Below are 23,931 nucleotides of genomic sequence, written 5' to 3'. Positions count from 1 at the left end.
TCAACTGGTTTCTCAAGCATGATGTTCAGGTGTTATATGGTGTCGTAATTTCTTTTTTTATTATTATCATTATTATTATAATTCATTGAGATGCATCACAGTCTTTCCATGGACCCCCTGGCAACTGCAGAAGTACCCCCTGGGCTACACGTAGCCTATCCCTGGCTGAGAATCACTGAGGTGTGTATGAGAACACAGCTGGAGCACTGCTAGGAAGTGGCAGGAATATATACATATAACAGATTGTTGGCACTACAGAAGATTAGAAGATTATAGCTCTATTTTCCTATTAAAACTGTATAAATGGAAACTGTGTGACAATAGCTGCAGATTACAGAGGATTTCACACAGCATAGCACAGCTACATGTTAGGGGGCCTAAACTAGACTTATAATGTGACTATGGGATTCAGCTTGCCTCACTGTATGTCTTACAGACCGTGAGCTTGTTATTGCAAAAAGGAACATAGGCCTTTCTCTCAATAGCTCCTCTCGTGCAATAATAAATATAAGGATGTACTGACTGAGCCAAGTGCCTCTTGAAACCTAGACACAGCCAAACAAATCCCTGTACATGAAAACTGTGTTCTGAATTATCTTTGTTTATAATTAAATTTTTGTCTGAGTTCCTATGACAGAAAGTTATTCCGATATTTGCGAAAGGCTCGACTCATTAATTTAAGTAGTCGATTAAAAAGAGACAGTGTAGCAGTTAATTAGAAACCAGTGGTGATAACTACCTGTTCAAACACACAGATGGAAAGTCTGCTTATCCCATGACTGCCTGTGAGTGCTGTATCATTACAGATAGACACATATAAATGACAGTGGAAATGAGATGAAGATACATAGACCTGATGTTACTCAGGATTTGACCGGGTCATGTGCCTGACACATGCATGCATGCACATATGCAGGCATATATGATGAGCATTTGAGTGAACATAAACTTAGACACATGCACATCGGCAAACACACACACACACACACACACACACACAAGGAGACACAGATGTAATTACCTGTCAAATGCAAGATGTGACTTCCTGGGAGTAAATGAACTGATTAATATTCGCGAGGAGGGAGAAAGAGGGAGGGGGTGGCTGATTAGAAGTTAAGATATTCACTGTCCCTATTGCTTCTTTTATTAAAACAGCACAATGACAGGATGGGAAATTACACACTGGGTGATGCAAAACACTAAGGACAGAAAAGGATGGGCTGCATACATTAGACCACTCTCTTTGCCCATCAAAATACTGTTTGAATCCCTTGACTGTCCACAGAATGAGTGCTTGTTCCAATTTACATTATTGCTCACAATGAAGCTAATGCTCAGTAACAGGAGTGTGGCGCAGAGAGAGGACTCATACAACTTCTTTAGGATTTATGAACAGAAATTAAGAAGAAAAGCACACTTTCTTCTCATTTCCAAAATCTTTTTGTTTCTTTTCTCCCTCCAGTCCTCAGTCCCAGTCTCCCTCCCTCCCCAGGCGGTGTTGACACCTCGCTGGCTAATCTCTCTCTGTGCTTAAATTGAGTGGATGTCTGCCGTTGGTCGAAGCTTGCAGGCTGTGCGGCCCTTGAACCCCAATAAACAGGAGTCTAATGGCTTCCCTGGGCTGCTGAGGGGCCTCACATTAAAATAATTAGGCTGAAAGAGGGTGCAGGAATGAGGCCCTGGAGAGGAGGAGACAACACTTCTGGACTTTCTGAGAATCTGAGCCTGTGACTTACTGTCTTTTTGCCTTATTGCTCACTGTGGCCTGATTTACTCCTTTGGTATGGTAAGAACAATGCAATAGCTTGTGCAGCACCAAATACCTACACCAAGGTGTCTGCAAATGTAGGGAAACAATGTCATTTGTTAAGAGTGATGAGGTATTCAGACAAACTAAATCACCTTTAATGCAAGGTGTTATGAGGAGACAGATGCTGATGTCTGACAGCTAGCAGAATAGATGAACTGTGCAAACAAGTTATTATGTGTAGCTTAAGTTACAACATGTGGACTGCAGTCTGATTAGTTTAGTCTCTTACGTTAGGATATATTTCCCCAATGGCCGTTTGAAAGGACATTCAGGTCAAAACAACAAAGATAATTTTTTCAACTGTATGGTGGCAATTAAGATTTAAAGCAAATCATATTTCAGGGCACGTCTGTTCTGAATGATCAGTGTCTAGCTAGCTAGCTTGACTCTACCAACAGTTCTACAACTTACTAATTAGCATGATACATCTTGTTTATTTATGAACAACATGACAAGCTGTGGATTTTAGGGCGATATGTGTGTTTCACGTGGGTAATATCCAGCAAGAAATAGTCCCTATAAAAAACCCCAACTTATTTTTAAGCTTCAGTTTGTTTACGAACTAAACAGACCAGAAATAATATTTTAATTTGTTAGCTTTAGCTGTGCATATAGTAGAGTCAGACTGCTGTTTTCTCCTGCTTCAAGTCTTTATGCTAAGCTAAGCTAAGCTAACATCTGCTGACTGTAACTTCATATTTAGGGTACAAATATGAAATATGTAAAGTAAGAGTAAATACATGTTTGTATGTATAAAATGGCCAATAAAGTTGCAGACTTCTGCATGCATGATAAGCCTTGTTTTTGGTAAACAGACAGAGTTAATTAAAATATATTAATAAAAAAACAAGTAAAACAAATATTCTTCTCAGTGGTTTGGATGAAAGAAAACTAGCTGCAGATACAGCAGAAGCTTAAGTCGTTCCAACGAGCTATGAGGCTGAAAAGACAAACTTGGGGACGGTGCTTCTCAACTTCACCTGCTTTCTTCCCTGTGTGAACAAGAGGACAGAAGCTGAGCTTCAAACAGAGCTGGAGCTGGAGTGACGCCTTACAGATAACTCGCTCCAGCTCTGTCATTTTCTCTTTCACATCATCTCTTTGCTTCTCTCTATGGCCTGTGCCGCGGTGTGCAGGTTCACTAGCTGGAGCTCCTCTTTCCGTTCCGACACTCGGCAATCAGATGTGACACACTGAGGGCTCAGATGACAGCTGAGAAGACAAGGTCACACAGTCACCTACTTTTAACGAAGGATATGCACAGCTCCTTTTGACAGGCATGCATCGTGCACAAACGCACACTTGCACATTGAATACACACTGTGCGCACGGAGGCATCTTCACTCACACACGCTTTTACACACATACACAGTCACAAGGCGGAGAAGGAGTGTTTTGCAGACAGGGCCTTTTCTCGTGTCTGTGCAATCTCAGAAGCAATTACCTATTAAAATTTCATCCTTCCCATCTCAGAATGTTTAGGAAAAGATTATAACTGCTGGGGAGGTAATTAAGCCTGCAAATGGTGAATTGAGTTGTGAATACAGAGTGCAGCGTATGTGTGTGAGGGTGTGTTTGTCTTAATAAAACTAATAGCGCTGCCCACCTAAAGCTCTTTAGTGTGATACCCAAAATGACAATTACAGGACTAAAAAGCACAGTGTTTTTCTAGGGGAAGTGTTTAGTGTATTAATTCATGACGATAAACATTATTTTCTGTTTAAATTTCAGGACTAACTTCTTCATTAGATTATACAGTAAGTGTAGTAACAATGAGATAGCTGCTGCTGCTTGTCAATGACACTTGAGAAACTCTCACAAACTGATGGCAGAAGATGTTTTCAGACATTTTCATGGCAATTCAAACAACAGATACAAAGCCCTGTCCTTCAGAGCTTCAAAACTGGTTGTTGCCATCAGTCTGGGTGTTACCAGTACAGTTCCTTCTCCTTCCACTGTTCTCATCTTCTCCTCTTTCTCCGTCCCTCCCTACTTTGTCTCCTCAGCTTCTTGATACTGAAAGTGGAGAGACACGGGATTTTCAGCCTTTTAAGGATTCAAACAAAGTCTCGGGGTTTTGAGATGACATGAAAGTCTGCCAGCTGGTCCACATGGGGTTTGGTGGGCTGGCTGGTTCTGGTTCACAAAGCAACCAAAGTGTCCATTTTTAATATGCAGCAGGTCTGTAGGGGTCCCTGTTGAATATGCACAGGGGTCCCACCATAACAGTGACAAACCTCTTGCTTTTTATAACTAATTGATGCTGCATGTTTCTCAGTTATGTGGTATATGTGATAATGATTATGAATTATCAAGACACAGCAAAGAATGTATTGGGAATAGGGCTTTTGCTTTCTTTATAAACCTCTGTTGACAATGCATTGAATAAAGTGCTTGCAGGGACCATTTAATGAAAAAGAAGCGGTGGTCCACAGTGATTCCTTTACAGACAAATAGCATTCTTTGACTGACAGTCGCACAGGCCCAAAGGAATTTTCTCCTCCTATATAACAATTGAGACCTGCCCGAGCAGATTAATTGATGCCAGCAATAGGGCGATCTGGCCATAAGCTATAATCAATATGTGGTTTGCACTAAAAATAGATTTTCCAGCACAATCCTGCAATTTATATGAGTAAACTCTCTTTGTGCGCATCAGCTAGTGCACACAATGGCCCTTTTAACCCAAGCACTTATCTTTACATTGCAATTACCTCTCTCTTCACACTTATTCTTTCCCTTCCTTGTCCATAATGAATGAAGAACCATCGCGTCCTTTTCAGTCTACTCATCTTCCGTTAATCACTTAAAACAAGAACAACATGTCCATATCCAGCAAATCCTTATCTAATTCCTTTGCTCTCCATTCACCCCATCCCCGTGCCCTGTGATGATTTGTCTCCCTTCACCAGCGGAGGGACCCGTAAACCAATAATGTGGCTGTCGGGGGAGGATTCCAGCAGATCACAGAGGTTAATAACATTCCGCATGATCACCCACAAGCCCAGGGATTAGAGGGTTCAGCAGAGCAGGTTCCACATTGCAAATAATAATCACTATTTCACAGCAGTGTCCTCGTGGCCACTCAGGTAATAGGCCACCCTGTTATCTCATCTCTCCCACCACAGTGAGACAAGAAAAAGGGCTCAAGCAGACCCCAACACCTTATGAAAGTGTTTTTTACAGTAGCACTTGTTTTGGGACTGAGAACCCCCTCCCACCCCCCCACGTGAAACCAAAACATTTTAATGAATGCGACCTTTCTTTTCCCCTTTCCATGAGCTGTGCTCTCATCATGATGTTGATGGTGTCTGTGGGCGTAGTGCTTCACGCTGAGTAGGGTTATGTCACCTTGTCGTTAGCCAGGGGAGCTGTTGTAGGATTACATATTTATCTCATTCTCGCAAACAGAAGTAATTACTCAACACCCCCCACCACCACCATTTCCTTACATGTACACTTCCTGTCTTTCATAGCACTCAACATTTCCCAAAAATTCCACAACTTCTCATCTGCACGTAAATCAGAAATTGGAATCTGCAAGGGGAAAACTATGAATTTTGGGGATGCTATCTACACAAATATTCCTAATATCGCTTTATTTGAAATGAAAGATTGCTAAATAATGTCATCCAAATCTTTTCACTTTTCCTAAAACTAGAACCGTCGAACTCAACCCAAGATTAAAGTACTTCATTTTTTTTTTGCTATATAAAAGTGAAATGCAGTCAGAAAGTCAAGATGCAGTCTTTTTAATGTGCAAAGATTTCAAGTGCAGTCAAGTGGTATTGGACAGGGTGTCATTCATGTATAGCCTGATAGTAACATAAGAAATAACAGAAAGGAAGTCAACATGACAAGATGAGTGTGAGTCCCCTCACTATGTGTCTCAAACATATGGTTTATGGTGATCTGCTCTTAGATCAAGAAATATTGATTGGTGACGCACCTTTCTGAATTCTGTGTACTGACTGTTTCTAAGTGTTTATGTGTGTGTTATGTATGTTCTAGCCTGTGCATATTTGAGTGTGTGATTTTGTGTGCGTTCATCTGTTTGATCTTTGGTGTTAAAACACAAAGCAGCTCTGTGCTGTAGCAGCCCACGGGACACAGCAGAAATAGATGGCATTCATATGCTCTGTATTCTACCCTCACCACCTCCAACACCACCCTTCAAACTCTTACCCACCCCAATCCCCCTACACACATACAAACTCACCACCACCAGCATCAATTCCTCACCGACTCACACACACACACTCCCACTTCCCCTTTTCTCTCTCATTATATCATGTAGGCACGAACCAAAATAAAACAGTGAATAATGTTTGGATTTGAAAAGCTGCAGAAAAGACAGGCAGATTTTCTTTTTCCAAAGTGTTATGAAATGGATGGATATCTGGCCGGGGAGATATAAAACAAAAATCCAGTGCTGTCATTTGAAACAAAAAAGGAACACGCCTGCAGGCATGTGTGTGTTCTCTGTGTGCTTATATTGAATCTTTGAGGATTTTCTGACTGGGAACAGTGGACCAAAAAAATAAAACACTTCAGTCCAGCTGAGGTGCAGTGAGTTGACCCCAAACTTGGACACACTTACATCACACCAGATGACTTCATAAGAGCCTCTGACACCAACCTGGACACATTCAAGTCGCTTCAAATAAGCAGCTTTTGTTGCTGACACACGCTGCACCCACACATCCTTATGCTGCTTAAGTTATACACTCAGTTCACAACAGACAGTGATGAGCTGTCCACAGCTCCCGGAAAACATAGAAAATAATTTTAAAAAACTCACGGAGATTTGTGGCCCTGGAAGCATAGTGCTGCGAATGCATCCCTAGGGCCTCCTCCCCCCGATACTGCTCACCTGGACACCCGCCCTGCAGCACACTGGCGACGGCCCTGTCAGACAGAGGAGAAGAGAGAGACAGAGAGGCGGTGATGGGTGAGGGGTGCAGACATGGGGAACTGTGCACAACATGGCTAATTTAATTATTCACTTGGGCTGCACTGCTGTACAGCATCTTTTCATGAAACTGAGAGGTGCAGCTAAGTGGAAGAAAATGGGATTCCCTGACGAATGGAAAGGATTTAGTTTCATCTGTTCTTTTTATGTTGCCATCACTGCACACATAGTACATTCTTGCCTAGTAGTGTTTAAAAGCATTTTCACTGATCTCCAATTGGACAGATGCACAATTGGAGCACAATGGGGCGCAATGCCGCTTTACTCCAATGAAAGAACCCCCCGTGAAAGAAACGTAATGTTATGCTATACCACAAAGGATAGATGGACAGGAGTGGAGAGATCGTGCCGTATCACAAAGAGTCTCAATACAGAAAATGACTTAAGTTGCACTGGTTGCCCAGAAACCACAGCGTGTGAGTGAAATCTAATATTCCTAATGCACCTAAACAAGCGGTAGTTTAATAATGTCATGCTGCTCTGTCTGACTGTATTCCCATTATGTACTTCTGATGTGCACGGAGGCAGATGAAGAAAAGAACGGCACGTTGCGCGCTCCGGATCACTGCGTGCGTAGGCTACTACTGCAAGTCTCTCTGTAAACAAGCGCACTGAGAGAAGCAATGAGGGAGAGAGAGAGAGAGAGAGACAGACAGAGAGACTTACCTGGACATGTTCTCTCTCTGAGGCCGGTGCGCCTTTTCCAGCCCCAGTTTGGTGAAAATCCCCACAAGAGCCATAATGGCCACTACTCCACATATGATGTAAACAATTAAGTTCGTTTTGTCTTTGGTGCTGTCGTGCATCTTGTTCATTTTTTTGTAAGGAGTCTGTCCGGTCTTCATCCACATCGGAGTGTCATAATTTTTGCAGGTGCTCTGGTCCAGCCGCGAGTGCTTGTAGGAGCAGCAGAAGCGGAAGCCACAGGTGCCGCAGCAGTACAGATAATTGCCCGTTTTGCAGATGAACGGCGGGTCCCACTGGCCCATCACGTCGTAGTAACCCCGACATTTGTCCTCCGTGTGCGGGGTCTCCTCTGATACGCTCTCCTCCTCCCTGGAGCCGTTTGAGGTGGCGATCATTACGAATCCTCCGAGCAGTCCTGGCTCCCCGTCAGCCTTGCAAACAAGAGCCATAAGTTTGATCAAGAAGAAGCCAAGAAGAAAGTATTTCCCTCTCATCGTGCTTTTCCCTCCGTTCAACTTCACGCAGAAACAAAAAGATTTGGAGAGAGGAAAAAATGCGCACGGTCATGATATGCTGAAAAGTCCAGAAACACACATCCAAATAGCAACGCACAGTCACCCGCGCTGATGAACATCTTTATTAACATATCATCGTCCAGAAAAACAACAACAAAAACGCGCAGAGTAAAAACAATCACCGTGGAATGAACTTGATTTAATCTAACTCACTGCTCTCCAACGCGCGCTCTGTTGCGCATCTACACGCCTTTTCAGAAAGGCGTTTGCAGGCTCAGATTTCTCGTTTTCGGGAGTGCATCACTTTACATATCCATCGGTGCGCTCTTACGCACAGGAGTAGGCTGAGACACACGCCACACTAAGGATGAGAGCGCAGTGAGCGAATAGAAGAGGCGAGGGTGGGAGAGCCTGGTGCGCACAAGGAGAGGAGGAGGAGAACAAGGGAGGGAGTGAGACTGCGAGGACTGAGAGAGAGAGAGAGAGAGGGAGAGAGGGAGGGGGGTGGGGGGAGCCTTTGTTGTGAAATATTAGGCTATGATAAAGGCCCCGGAATATGCACATCACTATTGTGTTTGGTCGTCGAGGAAAGGCGTGGGAGCCCTTTTCCCCATTTTTTTCACTTTATGCATTTTCACTCGTAGGTTGCCTTTGTTTTAGAAATCCTGAAATCACAAGTAGCTTAATGTGCTACAATAGGCAATGGCTGGCTGAGCTTCTCAAGGCAGGGGGTGGATTTGGAAAAAGAGCCCTTCTCTAAAGACGTGACCCCGGGACCTAATGCTCACTAGATCAGTGGGAACTTTCTTGAAAACAATAAGCATTCGGCAGCAATGCTCATGATGACCCGGACCCTTCTTCAGTATCCTAACTAAAAGATACAATATAAGAAAAGTCAGTCCATGAAACAATGGACATAGTGCTTGACACAGATTTACTGGTAAAGTGAAGAGCCTCATCCCCACATCAGATTGGACAATGTCTCTCCTTTACAAGCACCATGTCAACAACAGGGAGCAAAGAGGAGTGAGGTTTATATTTTGCGAGCATCTTCAAGTTCTTCAAGTGCAGAGTTTCTGTCAAACAGATGCTGTGAATTAACTGAACTGAAAAGCATAATCATTTTGTGGTTAAAAAGCAGACCTCCAAAAGACCTTTGAGGATATTTGCTCTCCCTGGATGCAGTGAAAGCAAGCAAAACCCACAATTATTATTCATTCAAATGTTAAAAAAATATTAAAGCAACTAGGTAAACAGTTTCTCCTGTCAGCCCAAATGAGGATGGATGGATCACACTGAATTTTAAATTTTGCACAATCCAGCTTCTTTCCAAGGTCCCTTGGTTTGAGTTTTTAGACAAAATGCACAGTGATTTAGACTACAGAAGTTTGGTTTGTGAACGTTTATCCTTGTGGAGTTGTGTATGATAAGTAATTTTTACAGCACATATATTGTTAATTGCACTAAACTCAATGAAATGATCAGCATAAAAATAAACAAATGGCCTAAGAAATGAGCACAATCTGGTTGTTTGCTCATTTTCAGGTGTTTTTACAGGACTCTCACTGTCCGTGTGGTTTGGGAATCACTCGAGAGAAAGGCTGATTGAGTTTACATAGTTTCAAAATATTTTGGATGATGTATTTAATTCAAAGTGTAACCTTTACAGCCTGTACCAGTTTTGGTGGAATAAATACATCATATGGACAAAAGTATTGGGACACTGGGACGTTGATCATTACACCAACAGGGACTTTAATAGCATTCTAAATACACAGACAGCTTTGCAGCTATAACAGCTTCCACTCTTCTGGGAAGTCTGGGAAGGAATTCAACAAGATTTTGGGGTGTTTCTGTGGGAATTTTTGTCCCTTCACGCAATAGAGCATGTATGAGGTCAGACACTGATGCTGGACTAAAAGGTCTGGCTCACAATCTCTCTTCCAGTTTATCCCAAAGGTGTTGGATGGGGTTGAGGTCAGGGTTCTGTGTGGGCCAGTCAAGTTCAAACTTCAAGTTCACACCAAACTCATCCAATCATGTCTTTATGGACTTTTCTTTGTGCCCCTGTGGCACAGTCATGCTGAAATAGAAAAGGGTCTCCAAACTGTTGCCACTAAGTTGGAAGCATAGCATTGTCCAAAATGTCTTGGTATGCTGAAGCATATTTCCTTTCACTAGAAATAAGGGGCCAAGCCCAATCCTTGAAAGGTAATAAAGTAATAAAGAGGTGTGTCCCACTACTTTTGTCTATATAGCGTCTTATAAAGTGGAGCAGACTCATAGTAAACGCCCCTGTACACGCTGCACGTCAGGACAGTCTAGGTGTTGCTGCCACACTGGAGGCCGCTGCAGCTAAACTTACTCACATTGGCAAACAGGCTGTGTAGTCGACCACCGATAGTCGGCTGAGGACACTAAGAGCCACACAAGCAACCTGTCCGGAGGCTCGCTGACTGGCTCACAAATTACACATTGGCTTGCTGGGACAGCTTTTTAGCAATTGGATCCTATGGCTGAGAGTGAAGAGATCTTTCTCAGGGCTAAACATCGGACTTTCAGCGGACTGACTGAAGGTAGCGGAAAGCAGTTAGCTTCTTCATCCCCGCCGGTTAGCCAACTTACAGGCTAACTCGCCTGCTAACGCTCCCTTTAACTTAGCTGTGCAGAAGTTGTAGCAGGATAATGAACTGACAGACCAAACGCAGTCAGGACAGCTTTTGTGTAGCTTTGTTTTAATAACCCGGACACTGTTGTCAACCATCGCAAGGCTCATAGCTAGCTTGCTAGCGTGTGTTATAAAATAAAGCGTATGAGTAGTACTGTGCTCTTTCAGTAACTAAACTGTTAATGCCAGCGAGTTAAATTACTGCAGGGAAACACTACCCCGTTGTTGTTGTTGTTGTTTTGAAGCTCTGTAGCCTAAAATTAAAGGCCATAGGTAATATCTGCAGGTAGTTTAACCCACTGTAAACGGGGTAATGATTCAAACTTTCTCCTCGATCCGTTACTGTTAACCCCGAGCAACATTTCTGTATTTATGAGTAGGACACGTTGACAAATTGACAAAACTGATTGAATTGACAAAGAGAAAACAAGATAAAACTTATTACACTGATTAGTTTTAAATGATTCATTACTGAAGTGTGTGTGGTTCATCCCTGCACTGAAGACATTGAAGTACTTTCACCATTATGAAGTAATCACACTATCATGTGCTGTCATGTGTTCATCTGTCTCTGCCTTTAATGTCTGTGTCTTTTTTGATCACCATCGGGAGTCAGCGAGTATACCGGCTCTCAAGGGAATAAACTGAAGTTTTCTGTATTTTATAACTTGCAACAAATGCAAGTCCCCTTGTGCTTTCATCTCAAATAATGATTAATTTTGTTTTGAGTGCAACATCTGCCATCTGAGAAATCTATGTGATTTATGTTTGAAGTTGAGCTCAACTAGCGAGGCCACACTAAGCTGCTGCCTTTTATTTCCTGTCATGGGAGCTTTACTTCTGCTTTTTCTTTTTCATTTGCCTGTGAAATAGTTCATCCATATGACTCTAGAGAGACATTGTACCAACCAGCAAGCGTGTTCAGCGTAACAAAAAAAGAAAAAAAAAAAAACGAAACCGCAGGATTTGTGTGCATGTGCCCTGTAGATTCATAAAATCATTGTTTGTTGTTCAGGGTACACACAAACAAAGTGACTTATGACTCTAGAGTGGGACTGGGTGTACGTGCAAATTTACATGTTTTATGTATATATGTGTGTGTACACTTGTATGCCCATGTGATCTGAAAATATTCCTCTGTAGAGATATTGCTATACCATTTTTTCCTTCCTGATACCGATACCTGAACTTTGCCTATCAGCTGATGCGCGATGCTGATAGATGCAGACTCATTTCAAATACTGGAATCAGTATCAGAGCAACCATATTCCGTTGCAAAGGACAACATATCTGCTTATTGAGGTAATGATTTCCATATGCAAACACTCTGATGCTTACACCAAGCTTAGAGACTGTTCTGCTGCAGTTTAAGATGTGCCGCTGAAAGACAAACCTAGTCTGCATTCTCTCAAGAAGTAAGTGCTAATGGAATGTCATAGACTTAGATAAAGTTAGGCCTGCATCTCAGCAGGAAACTTAACTTCATACTACAGTGATCATGGCAGCTGTTGAAATTCAAAATTCATCAGCAGTCGTCACTGTCAGCAGCAGAATTGATCAGCATTCCCCGCAGTGTAGTTATAAGTTAAGATCAAGGCCAGGCTAGCTTGGACTGAAGGCATGCTAAAGTAATTTGATTGAAGAGATGATTGTAATCATAAAAGTAGAATACGTTTCCACTCGTGGTTGAAATAATGAATGTCAATTACAATTAAGCTTTTAGCCAGCTGCTTCCCAGGAGCAACGCTCTCTTCGTCACTCTTTCTCTTCCTATCTCTTCTCTACGTTTCTCTGGAGGACAGAATTATTATAAACTCATTTGGGAGCGAGATACGCGCAGAGCATGTTAAACACAGAGGATGCTGAACAGCCAGTGGCCCCCGCTGAGCGTGAGTGAGGGGATTTGTGCAGAATGCAGATGCAGACTCTCCACAGTGAGAGTCTGCGTAACTACAGCACTGCTTTCACATCCTCCGGATTTTAAATGAGTGGAGCAGAAAGCTGTTGTTTACAACTGCTCTTGACATTTGTCCATTTGTGGGCAACAAGGGGACTCCATTTCCATATTACTTAGTCAGGCTTTCTCCGGTGTCCCTCATGTCAAACCTTGTCGTAAACATCAGCCAAGCTGCGTTCAGTGTCGCCTTCTGCTCCTTACATAGAAGACCAGGAGCACTTTGCATTGTTGGTGAATATTGGAGAGTGATTAGATTGTAAGGCCCTTCTGTTACGCAATATCAGGATTATGTAAAACACTTGCTCTTTGCTGCCCATTCATGCTCCAACATGTAGCTGTTTGTTAATTATTTAGCATTAGTTACTCATGGAGTGAGCATGTACAGCTTTAACAAAACACTGCACATTACATTCCCACACGGATCTTCAATTCCCAGTCGTAAATCCAGATCGCAGCACTTTCAGCTAATCAAGTGTTGTGTTCATTCCAAGAATGAATGTAAGGCTTCTACATGAAGCTTTCACAGCAGGCCTTATACCACTGAATGACTAATGCTGTGATGACACCTAATCCCCAAAGCTTTTATGTTTCTGCTTACTATTATGTGTAGTGTTCTGTGCAAGAATCCTGTGACCTAAACACATTGAAATGAAAATGGTCAGAATGATGCTGCCAGAATGTGAAAAATTGCTGTAAAACCAAAACAATGAGCAGGAAGATGCTAAAATGGTCCCTATAGCTGTGGAGGATTGCAGTCAGGGGGTTCATTCTCTGTGGGTTTGTGTGTTTTGTTTTGTTTTTTTTTTCTCCAGCAAAATATTTCTCCTTACAAGTGGCAGTTTGATCAGTTGTTAATATAAGAATATTGATTAGGGCATCTTTAATTAATTGTTAAATAATCAAAATTTTTATTTATTTATTGCTTCCACTGGCCTAACACCACAAATTGGCTGATGCAGTTTTAAATTGTCGAGTTTTATTATGTCGTAAGGATGTATATAAGGATGCTTCAATTGATCAGTCACCATTATCAGCCAATATTTGTCCTAAATTTTACTTATCTTATTTTATTTTGTGTTACCTTATTCTATTTTATTTTTATTTTATTTTATTCTTCTATTATATGTTACTTGTTACGTTCTATGTATGCCCCTATCACCAAGACAAATTCCTAGTAATGTGAAACCTCTTCACTTACAATGGCAATAAAGTCTTTTCTGATACATAATTTAATCAATGATCTCTATAAGGGCCAGACAGAAGAGCCAATCATGTAAACATACAAGAGAGTTTCTCTACAAGCAGTAACCGTGTCATGGAGTAGTGGCTTTGGAATTTTTCTCATATTCTGCCTTACTAAATTCCGTATCCTATTTATTAATTAATTTATTTGTTTATGTCTGTTAAACCTATTTCTTTTAGTACAGCAAAATAAATATTGTCACTAACTGCTACTAACAACTAAAGATGATAAAAAAGTAAAGAAACGACATTTCGATAGGTGATCGGCATCGGCCAGTACTGTTTCCAGTAATCCGTGATCAGTGAAGCACCCTTAGAGATAAACAGCGTCTGAGTCTTTCAACCCAATTGCTAAGTCCAATCTTGCCTGTCCTTGTTACAGATGCAGAGCGTGAGTGGACGGGACCATTTTTCTTCATTCAAGCTGCTGACCCCCAGCTAGGGCTTATGAAGGCCTGGAGGGACGGCGATTGTGATGGTGGAGGGGAGGAATGGGCCGAGGAGGTAGAGCTCACCAAGCAGACTGTGGAGGCTGTAAACAAGCTCAGACCAAGGCCAAGATTCATGGTGCTGTGTGGGGACCTGGTCCATGCCATGCCAGGTAGGGATAAAATACATGAAGGACATGCTCTGGACAAATCATGAAGAGGTCATTTCAGTTTCTCATCTGAGTTTTTCACATGAGGATGGGTCTCTCTTTCGTGCGCTTGTATCACATGTATGTGCCTGGTTTTGAGACTAATTAATCGCTGCATTTTTACTGAACATTGAAATACTTCTCTAAGTGATAGATACGCACTCAGAGTTACAAGGCCTGTGAAAAAACTGCAACGCCACATGCTTGGTGCTGAAAACAATCCACATCAGTGAAGAGGGGGTGCTCAGAAGACTCACAGCCGTATGGATAGGAAAAACAAGATTTTGGCATCAACCAGGGTAGCTGTCAATTATCCACCTAATGTTGGAGGACACATTGTGAACTCACAGATGCCAGTTGCGTGAGCTTTAACTCCTCTCAGCCTCTTTTAGTCAGACCAAATGACACAGCAGTGGTCCCATGAGCATTATCTCATGGCATCTGGTACATCATGCAAATGTTGCACTCATTTCAAAGTGTTTGAAATGGCTCTCTCAAATTACAGATAACAGCATAACTATTTAGAATTTTGATTTCATGCACTATACCGTTTCGCTGATTGTTCCGTGCCCTGTTTGTATTCAGCCCTTTAACTCGGCACGTAGATGGATTTTGGGCCCGAAGCTAAGATTTTGTTTTTCACAACAGAGATCAAAGGGATGTTATGAGCAAAGTCAGAAATGACCACCGACCACCACCCATGCACTGTTAACTGATTATACGATCAGCTGTAAATCAAATCAAAACACGCCTGCCGTTCACAATTTGTGGCCAGTGAACATAAAAGTTTTCCTACTTGGGTCTGCTTCCTGCTTTCATATACGCAATACAACTTTTGAATATGATTGACATCTGACATTCATTTCCATCAGTAGTTCTGGGTAAAAAGTGACCTAATATTATGACCTAATACCTGATGAACAGCTTTGATCTTGAGAAATTGTACATTATCCAGTCATTAACATCAATCAACTCAGATAAACTGATTATCAGCTGATCTATTTACCTACTGGTCGGAATGAGTAGTGAGGATAGTGCAAAGATAATAGTGTGATAATGTGCAAAGAAAATCCAGAGTGATCGGACTGTTGTAGAGGTCAGATATATAGCAGTGTTGGTTCTATTTCCACTGTGAGTTTTAGTTTTTGACCTGCCCAGTATGACATGACTTTCTGATTAGGCACAAGAGCTGCTTGAAGGAGCAATTATGACAGCTTCAGATATATTTGTCGTAACAGTACAATGTGACAAGAACATTTCTGAACAAAGCCATTAACATTTTATGCTTTTTCTGTCATGTGATTGTAAGTAGACATGCAGTGTAATCTAAGTGTCATTGTGAGATGTGACTGTCTTTTATGAACTGCAGGCAGGATTGCTTATTTGTGACCCAGGTGCAGCAGACACTAGTGAGCCTCATGACCAGTGTGTCCGGCAATTGTGAATGGCATTCAGAAATATAATGTAATATAATCATAAAGGAGCCGCATGATAGATGTTGTTTTATTACGGTGAATTACTTCTCTTGTGTTATTTAGACATGTGACTGTGAGGAGTGAGTGAGTATAAATGTGAATATAAAAATGTAGGCTGTCTTGAATTTTCAAACCTTCCTCATACGGTACTGTGCCTAGTGGCTTGGTTCATTGCTGCAAATTCTCAGATATGCTGTGAGCAAAAGACAAGCAAGCTTTCTGAAATTCATCAGTCTTTAAAGAGAATGGAATATGTCTGATATAACATATAGTGATTAATGTGTTCTGAGCTACCCTCTGAGATAGCCCTAATCTAATTACTGCACTCTTCTCTGTGAAGAACATCAGCTTTGGGATGGTTTAGCTACAGAGTATTCCTCATTGAGGTGGGTTTGAAAATTAGTCTTCTCTGTTTCTCAGCCACAGTGTGTAAACAGCATACTCCCTTATGACAGCAGCTGATATTTATCTATGAAATCACACAGGCCTTCCGGCTATTCTCATACAAGATCAGTTTCTGTGCTGATGAAGATTTCTGGTATTGATTAAACCAGCCACACTTTAAATTCCTGTCCAATTCTAAAAATCTATGTAAAATAGCGGCCGTTGTGGTTTAAGGTGCTCCAGGAGGTAAAAAAGTTAGTTTTTTTGTCTTGTTTGTAAAGTCTAGTTTGAAACATCAGACCCCCTGTGACAGTATTTATCTATAAAAAAGCACCTGGTTGCCTTCAAGCTGAAATTGTTCTGTAGTTAAGCAATGGTTCCATATTAAGAAAACCTCTTTATTCAATCATTTGGTTTTGAAATAATTTCCAACTGTAATTTACACTGGTTTCTTTCCATGGGTCTTACTGAGAGTTAGACGTCTGATGTTAGATGTCTTGGAACCCGGACAGCAAGCCAACTTGTTTTGCCACAGTGGCAGCTGCTTTCCCCAATTCAGCAGATGCTTTCATGGTCTAGCCAGACAAATAGATTTTCAGAATAGAACTGGGTTGGGAAAAAAAACATGCACAAAAACCTCCAGAAATGGCTGGCCGAGTAAACAAAATAATCAATTTGTTGCTCATTTCCCACCTTGTTTGGAGCTGACGCTGTGTTTGACTCATGCTGTGTTCAGTTGTGCTCCAGTCTGTCTGTCTGTGTCTCTGTTTCAGTAGTGACAGAGTTGTGATGATTAATGTTAACCAGTAAACATAAACTAACCAATTCCATTTATAAAGAAAAAGACCTCTTAAAGCTACAGACAATGTTTGGATGTTTCTAAGGAAACCTTGACCATGTAGACTGGCAGGCTTTAGTAGCAAGCGGCTGCTTATTATCATATGAAGTAACTGTAATGAAATGAGTAACTGCGGCTTAATGTGCTTGTTTCTTAATGTCCAGTCGCCTGATCTGATAACCGGGTAAGAGGGAGGAGCTGACGGGAACCGCTGCAAAGTTGATGTTCAGCAAGAAGAGCCACAAGCTGCCAACCAATGCAAACTACCTTTGCATGACAATTAGGGAGTAGCATGAGCTGCCTGCCTGGCTGCTTGGCCTCAAGGAATGGGCACGAGAAGAGAAGTCGGAGAGCGAAAGCGGTCTCTCTCTCATCTCATCTCTGCATGTCGTTTTCCTCAGTACATCTTGTTTACATGTTTAATTGAATCGTGATGAAAGCACCTCTGGACTTGATCCTGATGTGAAGATTGTGTAAGTTATTAAGCAGAAGTGACATATTTTATACATGATGCAGTATGTCATCTGTAAAACGTCCTTGGCCCGTGTTTCTAAAATATGACTCAAGGCAAACTATTCATATGCAGCACAGATTTGGCTAGGCTTAGTCACAGAGCGACTCTCACCTTCCTCTTCTCGTTTTTGGGTTATAATGACCACCAATTTTAGCTGCACAGAGACACTTATGAACACTCTCAGAGCTGTCTTGCCCTACCATCTAAAAATCTTGCTGTAGGCGTCAAAGTATCCTTATCATCTCCTTGACTGCACCATTTAGACCAAAACATAGACACCATCCATTTTCTACATCCCTCCTCGTCTCCCTCTGATCAGTCGCATTTATAGGTCACAGTGAGATCTATTTCAGATGCACAGTGGGACAGTGGATAGTGTAAGCATGGGGATTAAACCGCAAGGCCCTGGGGACCTTTAAACGGCATGGCGTCAGCCCTTGTTACCATCAGCCCCAGCAGAGCAGGTTGTGTGTGCCATCCTCATTACTCACCACGTCCGTCACTTGCCTGGCAACTGGGCTGCTGCATTGGCCTGGAGGAGGGAAGAGATATTATAGCCGGAGCTGCTCCTTCCGTCTCTCGGCTGACATTTCCCCTTAAACTGTTTATTTACAATACAGAATGAATGGGTGGCGGCCAGGGGAAGCTGGCTGTCAACCGGCATTGTCAACACTGCTGCCTGTCGACGACAGGAAATTGGCAACTGTATTTCTGTTCCCACGGATTTCTCTCACTATCTCTCCACTCTGTCGTTCTCACGTTCTCTTTTCCTTTCTGCCTCTTTACTCTGTCTTTCTCTCTCGTTTGTCTCTTCTCGTTCGTAAACAGTTGCGATCTCGTGTCTCATACGTTACTCTGACAACCATCATTTGCAAATCTGACAGTGTACACAAACACACTCATTAATTATTGCTTCTAATTAATCTATTTGAAGCCCTGTGAATTAAATCTTGTGCAAAGGAATCGAAAGTTCTGTTTGTTCTTGTAATTGTTCTGGGACAAACATTAGAAAAACAATGGGGTCATCATGTTCATCAGTATTGGGTTTGCACTTTAGACACTGATACAAAGAAAAAGAAACTGAGTGCTAAATAGTGATGTCTCCATTTGATAAATCAGAATACGTTCACTGTGAACCCTGATGGACTCGCAGGCTTTCATTCATCCCATCACAGTGGTCCATGAGGCACAACCCCATACCCCAAATTAAACGATCTCATATCATGCTTCCTAAAGAACTTTTGCTCCCACAACCCAATCCACGCTAACTCCCAAGAGACGCTTTCTCATCTCAAGGACTTCAATCTCACCCTATCGCTGTCTCTCCCTCACTCACTTTTACTCTCCTGTGTCTTTCTCTCGCTTATTTTCAAAGCTGACAAATGAAGAGGATAAAGAGTAGGGAGGGAGGCGTTGGCAGAGGGGAGTGAGGGGAGTGAGATACACAGCTGATTAGATTAGAGAAACATGCTGGACTTAACACTCCTAATGAGCACTACAAAGGATTCAAGCTGTGTCTCGGGGGGTTCATGAGGGATGTTACGCGTGATACAGCGGGGAGAAGTGTTCGAGTATATGCGCGCATCTGTGTAAGTGCAAGCATGTGTGTAAAACTCACAAAGGTGAAGTAGAGGTTACCTTGGGACTTCTCTATCCCCTCTCTTTACCTGTGGAAACTTGTTTAATTGGCAAGGAAGGCAGCTAAAATGGAGCTCTGTGGGATTTGAAGCAGAAGAGAGGAGAGTATGAGCCTAGAGAGATTTTGTGTTTGGGACACGTCGAAGAATGGTGGAATGTTTTGTTGTGTTTACAGGTAGTAATAGGTCTGCCAGGAGTGTAGATGTTTAGAACTGTCTCTCTGTCCACATTTTCACATTTCACCTTTCAGTAGTCGTCCAGAACATGTCAGTTCAAAATGTCAATATTAAAAGATCCTCTTAGATAGTGCAAGACACCTGTGGTAAATGTTACCGTGAAATCCTCTGTTCATCCACCTGTTCAGCCATTTTTGCAGGCTTATGTGAGTCCAGGTTACACAGACAGCTGTTTGTCCCCCAAACCATGTTTTTGAGGTCCTCCAGGGGCATCCCAGGAAATTGCTAGGCCAGATGGGATATGTAATCCTCCCAGCCTGCTGTAGCTTTGCCTTGGGGTCTTGTAAGTTGGACTTAACTGGAAACCTTGAAAAGGAGACATCCAAGAGGCATCCTTCAGGCACCACATCAGAAGGGCTTGTCTCATGGTCGAACAGCCTCAGACACCATGTGTCCCCATACCTTACCAACACTGGAATTGGGTGGGAGATTACAGCAGACAAGCCTATGAATGTCTTCACTGAGAGACTGTCTAAAAATCTGTGCCTTATCCCCAAGTTTAATGATGATTGTTTTTCCAGCATTCGAGTTTGGCTGTTGAGAACAGCTGTAATCACTTGTCTCCCTACGTGGTCAAACAACATGGTGTGTAAACTAATTCTCTTCTAGCGTGACTGTCCTTATCAGATGCCCACGACAACCTAAACTCAAATTTTTTGTTATGGCGGAGTCTTACCTCTGAGATCTTTAGATCATTATTTGAAGCTGAGGATTTGGAACATAGATTGACATATGCATTATGTAAATAAAAAAGATCAGGCTTGGAAAAAACATTTATGTCGACCTCCTAGCAGGATGACTCATGGTCTCATGAGGTACAGCTAAGATAATGGAAGTATAACAAAAGCTTTATTGATACTGGGCTGCATTGCTGTTTTGGAATAAAATAATTTAAATAGTTGTTTAGTTTTGTAAAATGTTTATTAAATATGTATGTGATGTAGTGAAATAACAGCTGGAGACCAATAAATTGGGTTTTCATGGTTATCCTGGTAGTAAGATGCAAATTCAGTCAACATGTGAACATTTGTTGACCTAAGACCATTAAATTTGGGTTTACAGGCTTGAATTATTACAATGACAAGAATGAAAGATTGACTTTGACCATTGAAGCTGAAGCGATCCACTGGAGATAAGATGCATCACTCTGTTGCAGGTTACATAATCACTTTTGGTTGTAAACTGGTGCACGACCAAAAGGGTAAGGTTTATCCCTCGCAAAAGAGCTTTGACAGACAAGTTTAAGGTAGTTCAAGTTACTTCGGGAATAAATATTATTAAGGACAGCTGATATGACCAGTCCGCTAAAGCTTATAGTAGCATCTAAATCCTGCACTGTGGAGTCTGATTGTCATAAAAGACAGTCATTCGGCAAAATTAGTAGACTGAGGTGTGCAGTACACAGTAAAGTCGAGTAAAGGAAGGATGAGATTTGCTCTGGCTTTATTTTAGTCAGCATTAAGGTCAGGTCAGGACATCTCTTGTTTGATGGTGACTGTTGGCAGGACATTACAGTTTACAACATTTGCGGTGAGTTTCATCGCTCACAGGACTGAGCCAGCATATTGTAATGCAGTTAGGTTACATGTGTGAAAGGTTGTAGGATACATTTTATATGACTTCATCCTAGCTGCCACCTTGTCACAAACTGTAGGCGACTGCCAAATCAGCATAACCTGTCATTGCCAGTACATGCTCGAGTCACAAATTCAGAGGTCCCCACACAGTGAAAGCTGTGTAAGTGCAGAGAATGTATGCGACAGCAAGACCCGACACACTGAAGCCTATGTGCAGTATCAACAGACAGTCTTCACAGGAAATTGAGAGAAGTGCTTATAGTGTTGGACAGGCTCAACGAGAACCTGCCAAAGTCTCCTGTCAAGGTTTGAAAATCACAGTGTTGCAATCTCATTAAATGAACAAGGCCTTTCAGTCAGAGCTCCTGAGAGAGCGGACAGCGGCTTTGTGTTTTTATTTCTATATACCCTACTCTGCACATATATTCCGAAAGAGGAAAGTAGTATTTTCCACAAAACCTTTCATGAGCCTTCATTATTTCCTATGGGATGAGGAATAATACTTATTTAGGAAGTTATCTGCAGCATTTTATCACTGTTTTCTGCTCATGTTTTGTTATTTTTTTGATATTGGACATGTTTCATGGAAATGGATTCTCATCATAAATCTACTGCCCCTTGGAACCTACACAGTGTGCAGTGTTATTTCCGGTGGTTAAGTGGAAGCGAAGGAGGACATGTTAACTGACATATGTAACCAGATAAGTGTGAATACAATTTTATAGTGAATAAACAGTCCAGGCTTTCCAACTTCAGCATGACATATGTATCTGCGCAACCTACAGATGTTAAACGGCCTGGTGCCTTAATGGTGTCTTGCCTGTAACCGCTCTCCATTAATCAAAAGCAAGGTGGGCCAAATGCAGATTGATGGGGTATTGTATGGTTGAGGACTGGTTTGCACTCTGTAGCGCTGAGGGATGATGCATGGATATTGCTATGTTAGTGGATGGCTGTAGCTGAGGACAGGCAGCTGGAGGGGTGAGGAAGCAGAAAGCAGCACAGCATCCCTGCTGCTGTGTTTGGTTTCCAGTGCTATATTTACCTCCATAAAAGAGGTTATGTTCTTAGTCCAGTTTGATGGTTTGTTTGGTCTGTTTATGAGCAAAATTATGATAGCAGTCCAATTTTCATGAACTTGGTTAAAGAGTGTAGCGTGGGCCAAGGAATAACTTATTAGATTTTGGAGCAGATCCTATTTACTGGGCAGATGCAAAAGTTGTTTTTCACTTTCAAAAATGGGACTCAGTTGCTCGTTGGCTCCTACTCTGTGGCTCGAGAGAGCACAGCTGTGGTGGAGTGAGCTAGATGGTGAATGAAGAGATAGAGCGGAGTTTGTGACAACACAATGCAGTGAAATAGAGACTTAATTTTTTTTCTTATTGTTTCACTGCAGTTATGTTGTAAAGCACAAATCAACACAACCACGCCTGAACAGGAAGCTGCCACTTTGGTAGTTATGTGCTCTCCAAGTGCCCTTCAAGTTTCATATTTATTTAAAAACTTAAAAAAGTTAAATGTGGCTATATGCTCTTGTTGAACCCCATTCTGCATCACACTCACTCAATTACACACATTAACAAAGTTGTGTCATGGTGTTAAGTATAAAACATGTTCCTCTGTTTTCAGCCACCAGCTTACAAGTTCAGGTGCCTTGCTAAAAGGCACATTTATGGTGTTTAAGAGAAGGTAAAGCGCTTGTTTTTCCAATCAATAAATGGTTAGGATCCAATTATCTCTAACAGCATGGTTGGTGCGAGCTAGCAGCTGCAGCAGTCCCCTCAGCATTTCAGTTGACAACTTTTGCAGCCCCTACTCTTCAGCTTCATTTGAGCAGCTTCCTTTGTTTGTATATCACTGTGGCAGCAGTCAGATATTGTGAATGTGGAATAATGAGTCCACATTGTTGTGGCCACAGCTGACAGTTTTCATCAAGACTCTGCTTCAAACTGTCAGCTCCCTAAAGACCAGGCTAGATGTTTAATAATTTGCTGCACTACACATCACTCACTTGAAAATGTTAGTAAGACCACTTATATCTATTCTTTTGCGAATCACTGGTAACACTTTTGAATAGATAAGTAAAATAAAACACTTTTTCACTTTCAGGAGATAATTAGTTTACTGGAATGAAATTAAATTTATTTGCCAAAAAATTACATAATGACAGCAGCATTAACGTTACAATACTATTATTGTCAAAAAGCTAAATGCGCCTTCATGACATTCCAGCAACATGCCCAGAATGAATAGTGACACATAATGAAGGCATTTTGTTTTCAAATTCATTTTGTCGATGATTTTTGTTTTTTTATATATTAATGCTGTAATGTAATCGTTTTATGTATGAAATATGAGGCAGCATTTGTATGACTGTAATATGACAGGTTTGCACCTGGTTGGCTAGCAACCAGGTGAATGCGGTAATTAAGTGTCACACAGAATCTGTTTTTTGCTTTGTGTCTCCCTTTGTATTTGAGTGCACATTTGTGTGTTGTATCTGCAATTTCAAGTCTGACAGGATGGCTTAATTATAGAAGAGACACAGGTGAAAGCGCTGTTTTGCCTTTTATCTGAATGCGTTTTAAACTCTACATTCTCTTACCCTGTCATGCACAAGATGTTCTGTCAGGAAAGGCTCTTATGTAATGATTCCTATCCAAACATCCAAGGAAACGTTTGCTCCAAAAGTAGGCCAGTAAAATAATTACTCAGATGAATAAAGAGGGAAGAAAATAAGAGAGGAGAAGAGAGAGGAGAAGGAATAACTTAAGAGTATGG

The 23,931-nt window shown here is 41.7% G+C and overlaps 2 protein-coding genes across 3 annotated transcripts in view; one reads left to right on the top strand and one right to left on the bottom strand.

Moving 5' to 3' along the window:
* Positions 1-8,352, bottom strand: part of shisa9a (shisa family member 9a) — a 44,356-nt gene extending 36,004 nt beyond the window's left edge. Inside the window, exons 1-2 of the mRNA XM_046377921.1 lie at positions 7,449-8,352; positions 6,612-6,718 (exon numbers count right to left, since the gene is read on the bottom strand). Of these exons, the coding sequence (XP_046233877.1) occupies positions 6,612-6,718; positions 7,449-7,963 (622 nt within the window). The 5' untranslated portion in view covers positions 7,964-8,352. The remainder of the gene's footprint in view (positions 1-6,611; positions 6,719-7,448) is intronic.
* Positions 8,353-10,275: 1,923 nt separating this feature from the next.
* cpped1 (calcineurin-like phosphoesterase domain containing 1) overlaps positions 10,276-23,931 on the top strand; it is a 39,113-nt gene continuing 25,457 nt past the window's right edge. The window contains exons 1-2 of one of the 2 annotated variants that reach the window (XM_046376712.1): positions 10,276-10,560; positions 14,234-14,452. In XM_046376712.1, coding sequence (XP_046232668.1) covers positions 10,497-10,560; positions 14,234-14,452 — 283 coding nt within the window. In that variant the 5' untranslated portion in view covers positions 10,276-10,496. The remainder of the gene's footprint in view (positions 10,561-14,233; positions 14,453-23,931) is intronic. The other variant, XM_046376711.1, reaches the window with a different exon arrangement.

This window comes from Scatophagus argus, chromosome 21, assembly GCF_020382885.2.
Source record: "Scatophagus argus isolate fScaArg1 chromosome 21, fScaArg1.pri, whole genome shotgun sequence".
Classification (NCBI taxonomy): Eukaryota; Metazoa; Chordata; class Actinopteri; family Scatophagidae; genus Scatophagus; species Scatophagus argus.
The sequence above is the reverse complement of the archived record's forward strand: the minus strand, read 5'-3'. Positions and strand labels throughout refer to the sequence as shown.